A 13,074-nucleotide genomic window follows, 5' to 3' on the forward strand; every position below is an offset into this window, starting at 1 on the left:
TTTGCCAGATGTTCAACAGCATCTCTTATCTCTGAAGTACTAAGGCTGGAACTCAGGGCCTTGTGCTTGTTAGGCAGATGCCCTATTTCTTGAGCCACACTACAGCCTCAGCATCCCTTATCTCTACTCACTAGGTACTGGTAGCATTTACCCCCTGCCCTGTTATGACAATCAAAAATGTCCCTAGACAATGGAATATGTTTCCTCAGTTGAAAACTACTGGTCAAGGTTAATCGTCTATGGCAAAGTTAAAGGATAGAGCTGGAATATGGCTCAGTGGCAAAGCACTTGCCTAGCAAGTACAATGTCCTGGGTTTGATCCCCAGGAACCAAAAAAAAAAAAAAAAAAGTAAAGAAAGCATAATAGATTTACTAATAAAAAGATTGCAAAGTGCATTCTATTTGTACTGGGACCCGAATTTGAGTCCTGGGTTCTGTCTCTGAGATTTTTTGCTCTACCACTTGAGCCACAGCTCCTCTTCTGGCTTCCTGTGGTTAATTGGAGATAAGGGTATTATGGACTTTTCTGTCCAGGCTGGCTTAGAACTACAATTCCCAGATATCAGCTACTCAGGAGAATAGTGAGATACCCACACGAGCCAATGGCACCTGGCTAAAGAGCATATATGCATGGGACTTGAACTCTGAGATGGGGTACTGTCCCTGAGCCTCTTTGTGCTCAAGGCTAGTGCTCTACTACTGGAGCCACAGTGCCACTTCTGGCTTTTTTGAGTAATTTATTGGAGATGAGTCTCATGGAGACTTTATTGTCTGGGCTGGCTTTGAACCGTGATCCCCAGATCTCAGCCTCCTGAATAGCTAGGATTACAAGCTTGAGTCACCAGTGCCCAACTGAAGAGCATATTTTTTTCTTAAAGAGTAAAATACTTGATTATTTAAAGTAATATATAAGATAAAATATGCTTAAATCTCCATTTCTTTTTTGAAAAAAGAGGTAAGGAACATAATTTCATAAATTACTTTGGGATTACCATAATATGAAGACATAATTCCTCCAGAGGTACCCTCAAGATTTCAGGCACAGAATAGTCCATGAATCCTTCAAATCTGAAAAGATCATACACTATATCAGCAATGTCCTTGAGTACCGATTTATGCATTCTACACTTCCAGTGTTGTGCCATACCTTTCTCTTGTATACATTCGGAAGCAGAAGCCATCTCTGACCCGCCCAGCTCTCCCCTGGCGCTGCAGAGCACTAGCTTTACTGACGAAAGTCTCAACCAAAGAACTCATCTGACTGCTTTCATGGTACCTAAAGAATGAATGTTTCAGAAGAGAACACAGTAGACAATCAACTTAAAATCAGAAAAAGCCAGAATACGTAACTATGAAAAGTTTAACATAGGCTAAAAAAAAAGTCCCTTACTATTGTGGACAAACTTTTCTTAAGCCACATTTCCTTTTTAAATAACTAGAAAACATTACTTACTAAAACTCACACTACCAAATTAAATAGGAAAAAACTGCCAAAGCTAATCTGACCAAACTAAGGAATCTTTCTGATTTTAGTGGAATACCTTTACATTTTCTTTTTTTTTTTGGCCAGTCCTGGGGCTTGGACTCAGGGCCTGAGCACTGTCCCTGGCTTCTTCTTGCTCAAGGCTAGCACTATGCCACTTGAGCCACAGCGCCACTTCTGGCCATTTTCTGTATATGTGGTGCTGGGGAATCGAACCCAGAGCCTCATGTATACGAGGCAAGCACTCTTGCCACTAGGCCATATCCCCAGCCTACCTTTACATTTTCTAATAAGAGTTATTTGATATAGTTTGTGAAGTGCTACTTTTCAAAAATTACAATTTTACACATCTTTCAGAAGATAAATGTTTCCTAATATAACCAAAATTTTCTACTGCATAATATTTTTCAAATTTTGCTATAGTTTACTAATAGTGTGGACAGTGACAAAGCACTAAAAGTGATCTCCCCTGCTTATATAAAATAAAAATGTAAAGTTTATCTTTTTGTTGAAGACTTAGGTTACGTGATGTTCTAGTTACTCTATCAGGCACTTTTAATTAGGAAATTAAAAATTTTTTTCCATTTACATATGTGGAAACTAATTATTAAGAAGGTCATACTTTGCTCAAGATAAAAGATTTAAATCTACCTCTGGCTTCAAAAGACATGCTATGGTATTCTTATAATACCATACCCATACACAATGGTTTTGTTAATTTATTTTACAAGCAAAAGAAGCTAAAAAGCCTTTTTTTTTCTTAGATAGCATTTCTCTTAAAGTAGTACTCAGCATTACTTATGGTAAAACCATGATATAAAATTCTGCCATTTATTCTTAGACATTTAAAGATTTCTACTCATTTTATTAAATCTTTTTACTTCAGGCAGAACTAAAACATTTGGAGTTTCCCTATTTGATTCTGCAATTTCTCCTGAGTACTCAACAACCACAAACTATTTCTAAGAGAAAAATGTTTTCATCTGGGACACTTAAAACTTACTTATTTTCTTTTGTTCTTCCAGTATCAATTACAAATACAACATCTGGGATAGTGATCCCCGTCTCTGCAATATTTGTTGCCAAAACAATCTGCAAATAAAAAACTAAAAAACTTAGATAACTTCCAGAATGTATCGGCATCTAAACTTTAGACAAAGCAGATGAATTTTTAAAAGTGAACTCAAATTTTATTCACAAAGTTTACACACCATTTGTCCTTGTTTAATTTTTAGTTTCATTTGCTCAGGTTGTTAGTGTATAGTTACAGATTTTTATTACAACAAAATATTATTCTCCTAATTCTAGTTAGTCATCTTAAAAAGTATTGAGGGCTGGGAATATGGCCTAATGGTAAAGTGCTCGTCTCATATGCATAAAGCCCTGGGTTCGATTCCTCAGCACCACATATATAGAAAACGGCCAGAAGTGGTGCTGTGGCTCAAGTGGCAGAGTGCTAGCCTTGAGCAAAAAGAAGCCAGGGACAGTGCCCAAGCCCTGAGTTCATGGCCCAGGACTGGCCAAAAAAAAAAAAGTATTGAGCTTGAATTGGAAACTGAGCCAGAGAACAGAGACAGATCACTACAACTCTTCCCAATTGTGAGGGAAAAAAGTAGCACATTACTGAGAAGAACTGGGCTGCTCTCTTAGATGTGTTATTTCTTAGCTTTCTGAGCTTGAGTAAGACACTGCCTTCTGGGCCTCATATACCTCCACTGTAAATTGGGAGGTTAAAAATATACCATTTGTTCGGTATAGCTCTGCAGTTTTTAACAGTAGTTGTTGGTTTTTTGTTTTGCCAGTTCTGCCTGGGGCTTGAACTCAGAGCCTGGGCTGTCCCTGAGCCTCTTTGCACTCAAGGCTAGTGCTCTACCACTTCACAGCACCATTTCTGGCCTTTGCTAAGTAGTTTGAGTTACAAGTCTCACATACTTTCATGCCCAGGTTGGCTTTTAACCACAATCTTCAGATCTCAGCCTCCCGAGTAGCTAGGATTGCAGATGTGAGCCATCAGTGCCTGGATATGTTTTAGTTTTAATACCAGCTTTAGTTCTGACTATGTTAAGATACAGAGCACTTGTACTTTGTAGCATAGTATAAGATATTTAATAACTAATAATTTTATAATTTAATTGGTAATAATTTCATTTTTCTTTTGGTTGTGGTAGTTCTGAGGATTGAACTCAAGACCACGCTGCTAAGCAAGTGCTGAACCATTTGAGCTTCACCTTCAGCCCTTTTATGTACTGCTTATTTCAAAGTATGCTCAGGCTAGTGTAGGCTACATTCCTCCTATTTGAGCTTCCCTGTGTCGCTGGGGATGACAGGTGTGGCATTCTGCTCAACCACTGTGTTTCCCCCATAATGGGATAAGGAGCACATGCCACTATGACCAGCAGTTGGTGGACATAGAGTCACATGAACTTTTATGCTCAAACCATGATCCTCTGATCTTTCCTTCCCAAGTAGCTAGAAACACCATACATGGCTTAAACACTTTTCTTTATGACAAAAAGCCAGAATGCTTTCATGAAATATTCTTAGGTAGATCACATATACATTTGCTGTGAATTTTACCTTCCTGATTCCGGGAGGAGGAAGTGTGAATGCTGCAGCCTGATCTTGAGTTGAAAGAATAGAATGCAGAGCTATCACTTTATATCTGAAAGTTAAAATCATAGTTCTTAGCAAGAGTTTCTCTTTAGAAGACACTGCAAAGAATGACAAAATTTATTTGCATATAAGGAACAACTTTAAACTTGCTTTATGAAAGAATTTAAACACAGAAGTTAACAAAGTAGTCTAATAAAAATCATTTATATATACAGAGACATCATTATAGAGAAAATAATTTTAAGTCTTTGTTTTGTTTTTTTGCCAGTCCTGGGGCTTGAACTCAGGGCCGGAGCATTGTCCCTGGCTTTTTTTTGCTTAAGGCTAGCACTCTACCACTTGAGCCACAGCGCCACTTCTGGCCTTTTCTATATATGTGGTGGTGAGGAATCGAATCCAGGCTTCCTGTATACGAGGTGAGCACTTTTACCACTAGGCCATATTCCCAGCCCCGAGAAAATAATTTTAATATGAATAAATAACAGATTGAGTTTCCTTGAAATGTTTGGGACAGAAGTGTTTCAGATTTTGGACCACTATAAATTTTGACTTTTGGATTAGGGATGGCTCAACCTGTATATTAAATACAGGGTTAAAAGAATTTTATTATTATTATTTTGAGTGGTTAATTAGAGATAAAGAATCTCACAAAGACTTTTCTGCCTGAGCTGGCTTTGAACTGCAATCCTCAGATCTCAGCCTCCTGAGTAGCTAGGATTACAGGTGTGAGCCACTGGTGCCTGGCAGAATTTTAAATAATATGATCATATGATAATAATGAAAATTTCAAGTATTAAATCCTTGCTATGGGGGAGGGTTGAAGTATACAGAAGCAAAGGTTTGCTTGGAATTTTCAAAAAAAAAATAAATCTGGGGGCTGGGAATGTGGCGTAGTGATACAGTGTCTGCCTAACATGCATGAAGCTCTAGGATCCTCAGCATCATATAAACAGAAAAAGCTGGAAGTGGCACTGTGGCTCAAGAGGTAGAGTGCTAGCCTCGGGCAAAAAGAAGCCACGGACAGTGCTTAGGCCCTGAGTCCAAGCCTTAGGACTGGCAAAAAAAAGTCTGTCAGGCCAGGTGCAGGTGGCTAGCTACTCAGGAGGCTGAGATCTGAGGATCAAAGTCAACACGGGCAGGAAAGTCCATGAGACTCTTATCTCCAATTAACCACCAGAAAACCAGAAGAGGCACTGTGGCTCAAAGTGGTACAGCATTAGCCTTGAGCTGAAGAGCTCAGGGACAATACCCAGGCCCAGCATTCAAGCCCAAGAACTGACCAAAAAAAAAAAAAGTATGTCACATAGAATATACAAAGTATATAATAACTTAACCCTGTCCTTAAATCCTCTATTACTTACTTGTTGCAATAAATAAAATTCCATCATTGAAAAAAAATTTTTTTAATAAATTCTGATGTGACTGTGATGACACAATAGTACAGCTAAACAGATAATTCAACTGCAACCTTTTTAGGTTTAAAAATTTTTTTTTTTTTTTTTTGCCAGTCCTGGGCCTTGGACTCAGGGCCTGAGCACTGTCCCTGGCTTCTTCCCGCTCAAGGCTAGCACTCTGCCACTTGAGCCACAGCGCCGCTTCTGGCCGTTTTCTGTATATGTGGTGCTGGGGAATCGAACCTAGGGCCTCGTGTGTCCGAGGCAGGCACTCTTGCCGCTAGGCTATATCCCCAGCCCCCTTAAAAAATTTTTTTAACAGTACTATCTTTTGTTTTGTTTTGATGCCATCCTGGGGCTAGAACTCAGGGGCTGAGCATCATCTTTTACCGTCTGCATTCAGGGCTGGTGTTTTAACAATTGAGCCACAGCTCCACTTCTGTTTTTTTGCTAGTTAATTGCAGATAAGAGTCTCATGTTCCTGCCCAGGCTGGCCTTGAATGGTGATCCTCAGATCTTGGCTAGCCAGGATTATAGGCACAAACCATGATTCTAAGCCTAACCAAATGACAGGCACCTGCCTATCTTATGCTTAACTACAGAATTATCTTTGCTTAATCATACTGAGTAAACAGCAAATGCAGACATAGTGTCTAAAAATTTCTACTAGTTAAAATGTAGTAACAGAAATTAAACAAACAAAAGCTTTTTCATCAAGGGCAATTTTAAGTACAGGTGAATAGACTTTGATAACTGATAAAAAAATTTTAATGTTTCGCTTTTCTAGTTTAAAATCATAAAAATATATACTGAAGATTTGTAGTTACCGTTCAGAATAAAATCTTCGGTCATTTGTTAGGAGATCATACAACTGTTGAATATGAGCAAGGCCTGGTAAGAAGATCAGTACTGCTCCTTCAATATTTCTGAACTGGGGACTTGTGTCTGAAAAATTTAAAGACAATATTCAGAACAGGAAGGGACAACATACAAAGTGTTAGTAAAGCCTTTCTGGCTAGTAGGAATGTTTTACCAAAACTATAAGAGACACATTAGAAATAGAAATATACCTAAATATGTAAGAAGTTCCAAAATAAGATCCAGGTTGATTTTATGCGGGGTCATGTACATAATAGCGTGCTGAGTACGGCTGCTATACTTTTGGTAAAACGGATTTAAGTCAGCACTTGCTCCAGTATGACCTAGGATGTATTCCTAAAAGAAAACCAGAGAAAGCTGAACAAAAACATTAAGTATTTTTATAAGACAAGGTGAAAAAGGTGGTACTGTATCCATTCAAATCTACATTTTTCTGTCATCATTTCAGTGAAATACAGCAAGAGAATAACTTGTTTGTCTATTTAACTATTTAATGATATAATGATATGCACCCATCTTTTTTGTTGTTGTTGTTTTTTGCCAGTTTTGGGGCTTAAACTTTGGGCCTGGACACTGCCCTTGGACTCTTTTTTTTTGCGCAAGTCTAGCGCTCTACCATTTCAGCCACAGTACCACTTCTGGCTTTTTCTGTGATTTTTGGAGATAAGAGTTTCATGGACTAGGAAATACCTGGCTAGCTTTGAACCATGATCCTCAGATCTCAGCCTCACCACTGGCACCTGGCTCTTATCTTCCTACAATGTAATTTCCTATAGCTCCAGGAACAGCAAAAATTTAATCTTGCCATGTTTTACTGAAAAAATTGAAAGAAAAAACAAATTCAAATATAGTAATTAAAATTTACTATAATAACTTATGCATTATTCTGGAGCAACTAAAGAAGAAGCCAGACCGAGAGGTCATAATGTCAATAAAATGTATTTTATTGTGTTATTTCATCTATACTCTACTTTGTTTATCCATTCCTATTATCACTCTCTTCCTTTTTCCTGATACAGGGCTTGAACTCATGGCCCCATGCTCATACTTTTTTTTCCCTGCTTTACTAGAGAATAGAATCTCTTGGACTTTTCTGCCTGGGATGTCTTGGAACCAAATCCAGATCTTAGCCTCTTGAGCAGCTAGGAATACAGGCATGAGCCACTGTTCAATTGTTTTTTTGAAATTATTTTCCTGAAGATTTTCTTCAGTTTGTAATTTTTAATATCTGGAATTTTAGAGAAAGATTTTAGTTTTACTTTCTTGGTTTATGTGCTTAATTAAAAGAAACAGTACCTTTTTTTTTGTTTGTTTGTTTGTTTTTTGCCAGTCTTGTGCCTTGGACTCAGGGCCTGAGCACTGTCCCTGGCTTCTTCCCGCTCAAGGCTAGCACTCTGCCACTTGAGCCACAGCGCCGCTTCTGGCCGTTTTCTGTATATGTGGTGCTGGGGAATCGAACCTAGGGCCTCGTGTATCCGAGGCAGGCACTCTTGCCGCTAGGCTATATCCCCAGCCCCAAGAAACAGTACCTTTAAGAGTAACTTTTACCTGTGTTTTCATCAGTTCAGACACATGTATAAAGTACAAGAAAAGTATAAGAGGTGTAGTGAAAACACCGAATCTCACTGACTGAAATGCAGGCCAATGTAGTACTTCTAAAACCACATAATCTTGACTAACTACTTAGGGAAGAACTGTGCTTACTTTAACTGGCTTCACAAGAGCTAAGGATAGCTCTATCTGACAGGATAGAAACTGCTAAGAAGCTAATGACAAAGATCTAGAGATGTAGATTGCACCATCTCAAGCATCTAGGATGATGAGCTAGAGAAAGTTTGCTCTCCAATTATTGATTAGTGCTATAAAACTACGGGTCTTGATTTTATGTCTATCTAATGGCCCAGAACAGGGCATAATATCACAAATTAACAAGATTAAATAGCCTTTAAATTTTTCTCATATTCTAGTCTGTTCCTGTTTTGCTAAACTGTACCGACATTTGCTGTTAGCTATATTAAAAATTCTCATGGCAGGTTATGTCCTCAGTTCTAAAAAAATTTCCTTTTTACCTGATATTTTTTGATTCCCCCAGCTTTACTTGTAACATTAATAGTGATTTCTTCTTCCTCCTCCAGAAATTTCTGACAATATTCAGAGTCTTTCTCTAGCACAAAGCCTGTTTCTTCTATTATATCTTCAAGATGAAAAACCTGTAGAGTAACCCAAATTCATGTAAATATCATTACAAACAGAATAAGGAGATTATCACTGAAGACCACCAAACAAATTGTTATGAAACTAAGCTCTCGATATTATTTGCAAATGAAGAATATATTTAATAAATGAGTCTGTTGATAATGTCAGAGTGAATTATATTATCATATTCACTTTTTAAATGAAAACGGTTAGAACAAAAGGTAAGCATTAAGAATAGTCAGAAAAAGTTTCATTGGGTGGGATGCTGGAGAATGATGAAAGGTTTGACACTGATCAAGATGCATTTTATTCATAAACTGCTTTGTTGAATGGCAACTCCTTTGTACAACTGCTTAAAAATAAGAAGCTTCAAAGCCAACTCTAAATTTGAGGATGGAAGAAAAAAAAAAGTTCCTTATTACTAGACAACCATCCTCCATCTAAGTACAACAATTTTGATATGGAAGTTTTATGCTCTACAGCCCTCAGTTCTGTCCTAAGAACACTCCCTGGAACTCTACTCTCAAGCAGAATCAGCAGCTATTTGCATCTCAAGGCACTCTAGGTTCTTTTTTAATTGTAGTACTCTAAGAACAGTTTCAAAGTCAGACTGCAAGGGCCTTTGTTCTGGAGGAATTCTCTGGTATGAAGGCAGTTCCTGCTTACACACACACAGAGGAAAACTCACCTCAACAGGATAACTTCTTCCTGAAATTCTGAGAATAGGACAGTGTGTAAAATATGTAGAAAACTTTTCACTGTCCACAGTGGCACTCATTAGAATCAAGTGTAGGTCAGAACGTTTCTGTAAAATTTCCTTCAAGATAACTAGCAGGAAATCTGATTGGACACTTCTTTCATGAACCTAATATAAGGCAATACACACACAAAAAAATATGAGGTATAGTAAGAGACTTAAATAATTCAATGTTTTATTAGTTGATATTCAAGAATACAGTTCATATATGTGGAGGAAGTGAGTTGGATATTTAAATAAGGCACATCACCATAACTGAAAAGGTCATTTTGCACAATTAAAAATTAGCATATATAACAGATACCATTAGCAACAATAGGACTCTAACCAAGGAGCTGGTTTGGAAATCAGATCACACACAAGTAATAGGATTAGTTTATCTCCCAAATTTTACTTAGAAACAAGAGTTACTACTCCTAACTCTGTCGTTAAGAGTATACTACTACCACTACACAAGACAGTTTACTCATTACATAGAAAAAAAGGAGCTGATTAGTAGAAATCTGACAAGATCTATTATTGTCTGCAAAAAGGGTTTTTATATCTTTCAACACATGCAGAGTTAGATGTTTTATGGCGTAGACGATGTACCATCAGAATTGACTACATATCTGCTGAATGTGCATGTTTGTGTTTTGTCTTTCCACACTCTTTATTTTCATCCTCTTTTATAACAGATTAATTTATGTGTATGCTAGTCCTGGGGTTTGAATTCAGAGTCTAGTTGCTGTCCCCTTTTTGCTCAAGACTAGCATTCTACCATTTGAATCAAGCTATACTTCTGGCTTTTTTGGTGGTTAATCAGAGATAAGAATCCTGGAGACTTTCCTGTGCTGGCTAGTTTTGAACCATAACCTTTAGATCTCAGTCTCCTGAGTAGCAGGAACCACTGACTCCCAGCTATTATAACAGGCTTAATTTAACAAAGATAAAATAAGCTAAGTTAATAAATCATTTGGTTGGAAGGGAGGAAGTAGTACTTTAGTGTTCACATTCTGCAATCAATTACTTAGGTTCAATTTTTGACTTACTTAATAGCAAGACTGGGACAATTACATAAATATCTTTATTTCTTTAAAAGGGAAAATTTTAGGGTCATTGCAACAATCAAATAAGACAATGGAAAGCCCTTAGAAAAGAGCTTAATAAATAGCAAGTATTTACCATTGTTAGATGCTAGGATGAAAAACTGACCAAGGTGGCTCCTTTCATGTTTTCAGTATAGTAAGAGGATATTATGTAGGACAGCTTCAAATTACAAATGAGTAGCTAATCTAGGTGGTCAGGATCAGACAAATTGGGAAATTGCCAGTGATCTTACATACTAAAGGATGAGTTTGAAAAAAAAAAAAAGGTAAAGCCCATGATGAGTAAAAGTATTCAGGTCAAGGGACCTACAGATATATTAAATCACGCTGGAAACATGAGGCTATAGCTGCAATCATCAGGATAAAAAGCAGCAACAACCAAAGTGGCGAAAAGGGAACCATAATATACTTGAGAAACAAGAAAACAAAAATGATAGCAAGTATGGTATGAGTAAGAGGCAAGGGATAAAGCTTAACCCACCCAGGTATGGCTTGTAAACCATGTTAAGGAGTTTAGATGTCACTCTAGTGAATCTGCTCAATGATTATGATATTTTATAGGAAGAGAATCCGGTGGTCTAAGTTTTATTTTAAAAGTAACTCCAGAGCTAGACATTATGATGCTTCTGGGCCTGGGAGACTAAGGCAGCATGACTGAATTTCAGGTCAGCCTGGGGCTTCATAATGAGACTCTGCCTAAAAAGGAAAAAAAAAGGTAACTGCTATACTGTGGTACAAAAGTATGGAACAATGGAAAGATGAAAGTTAAATGCACAATAGGCTTTTGTGGTATTAAGAGATACTATAAAAGAGTAATGGCAGTGAATTTGGAGAAAAGCAAATAAATCTGAGAAAGGCAGAATAAACACAAGGGTGATTGAGTTTAGAAAATGAGGAAAGAGAAGGAAATATTCTCCATGTTTTTACTTTGTTGGTTTGACCAGATGATTGTGGGGCTTGTTCACCAAAACTGAGAAAAAAGGAAGAGGAGAAATCTTCTTATAAGAGATGCTGAGGGGCTGGGAATATGGCCTAGTGGCAAGAGCGCTTGCCTCCTACACATGAAGCTCTCAGTTTGATTCCCCAGCACCACATTTATGGAAAATGGCCAGAAGGGGCGCTGTGGCTCAGGTGGCAGAGTGCTAGCCTTGAGCCGGAAGAAGCCAGGGACAGTGCTCAGGCCCTGAGTCCAAGGCCCAGGACTGGCCAAAAAAAAAAAAACTTGTCTGGTTCTTAAGTTATGAATAATTCAGATTTATATTTCCATAGCAATTTCCCAGGAGAACTTACTTTACTAGCCCTTAGCTACCACAGAATGGTGCCAGAATGCCTGGGTTTGAATCTCCAGCTGCAGAATTTACTGGCTACATAGCCACATAACATAGCTACATAACACAGCAAGCCATTTGACTTCTAAAAACAGTACCTACTTCATTATATTGCTTTTAGGATTAAATGAACTGAAATTTAACTGGAATAAAATTTCAATAATTCCTATCGTTAATTCATGTAGAATATTTCATATATTACATGAATATGAAAATATACACAGAATTATCTATTACAGAGTATTTATTAAATAAATTAATATGAGACATTAGAGGACACAAAGAAACTGTCAAGTACTATTAGAGGTAAATTTTTTTTGTTAGTCCTGGAACTTGAATTCAGGTCCTGGGCACTGTCTCTGAGCTACTTTTGCTCAAGGCTAGCGCTCTATCACTTGAGTCACAATGTCATTTCTGGCTTTTTTGTTTATGTGGTACTGAGGTATTGAACCCAGGGCTTCATGCATGCTAGGCAAGGACTCTACCACCAAGTCACATTCCCAGCCTGTGGTAACTTTTTAAAAAAAAAATAATGTTTGAAATTCATCAGGACTCAATTATAAAATCTACTTACCTCATCTACAATAACATGAGACACATTAGTTAGAAGACCATCTTCTTGAAGTTTTCTTAACAAAACTCCTGTTGTACAGTAGAGTAATCTGGTAGATTCACTAGCTCGAGATTCCATCCGGATCTGATAGCCACACAAAGAATTCTGAAGGGAAAACACAAAGTCATCATTAGATTCTTTCAAGTAATCTGAGAAATAAAATGTAAAACGTGAAGCATGAGTGACTTTACTATTTAGCGCAACTGAAATAAATTTACTTAGTATAATTTATCATTGTTATAAGTATTTTCCCATGGTATTTACATAAAATTATGACATGTGTTTTGGTAACTTTTTTTTTTTTGTGGTGGGAAAAGGTCTTCTCTATGAAGCCCAGGATGAACTCAATCATACTGCTTTAGCCCCTTAAATGCTGAGATTATACACAGGCTATTTTGGTAATTTTAAACAGAAAAACTTATTTTCTTCAAAGTGCTAAGGCAAAAAGTTATTCATCTAGCTTAAAAAACCATTCATAATTATAAAAACATTCATAAATGTTGAATCAATTTATTAAATTATAATAGAGCAAAATATTAATCAGGAATAATTTTAGGGCAAGAAAATTTACTGAGTACCCATGCTAGAAACAAATGTATATCATCTCTACAAAGAACAACTCAAAATAAGTAATCTGAATAATATGAACTGTAATTCAGCATATTTAGTTCTAATCACCTTAATCATTTATGGATATATTCTATAGGAAAAAACTTGTGATAC

General features: G+C 37.1%; 1 protein-coding gene across 2 annotated transcripts in view; it reads right to left on the reverse strand.

Moving 5' to 3' along the window:
- The window catches only part of Dhx29 (DExH-box helicase 29), a 44,754-nt gene that overhangs the window by 13,505 nt on the left and 18,175 nt on the right, over positions 1-13,074 (reverse strand). For both annotated transcript variants that reach the window (XM_048368555.1, XM_048368556.1), the window contains 9 exons: positions 12,313-12,456; positions 9,254-9,430; positions 8,439-8,579; positions 6,561-6,705; positions 6,318-6,435; positions 4,061-4,145; positions 2,487-2,575; positions 1,148-1,276; positions 993-1,068 (listed from right to left, as the gene is read on the reverse strand). In XM_048368555.1, the coding sequence (XP_048224512.1) occupies positions 993-1,068; positions 1,148-1,276; positions 2,487-2,575; positions 4,061-4,145; positions 6,318-6,435; positions 6,561-6,705; positions 8,439-8,579; positions 9,254-9,430; positions 12,313-12,456 (1,104 nt within the window). The remainder of the gene's footprint in view (positions 1-992; positions 1,069-1,147; positions 1,277-2,486; positions 2,576-4,060; positions 4,146-6,317; positions 6,436-6,560; positions 6,706-8,438; positions 8,580-9,253; positions 9,431-12,312; positions 12,457-13,074) is intronic.

This window comes from Perognathus longimembris, chromosome 19 (genome assembly GCF_023159225.1).
Source record: "Perognathus longimembris pacificus isolate PPM17 chromosome 19, ASM2315922v1, whole genome shotgun sequence".
Taxonomy (NCBI): Eukaryota; Metazoa; Chordata; class Mammalia; order Rodentia; family Heteromyidae; genus Perognathus; species Perognathus longimembris.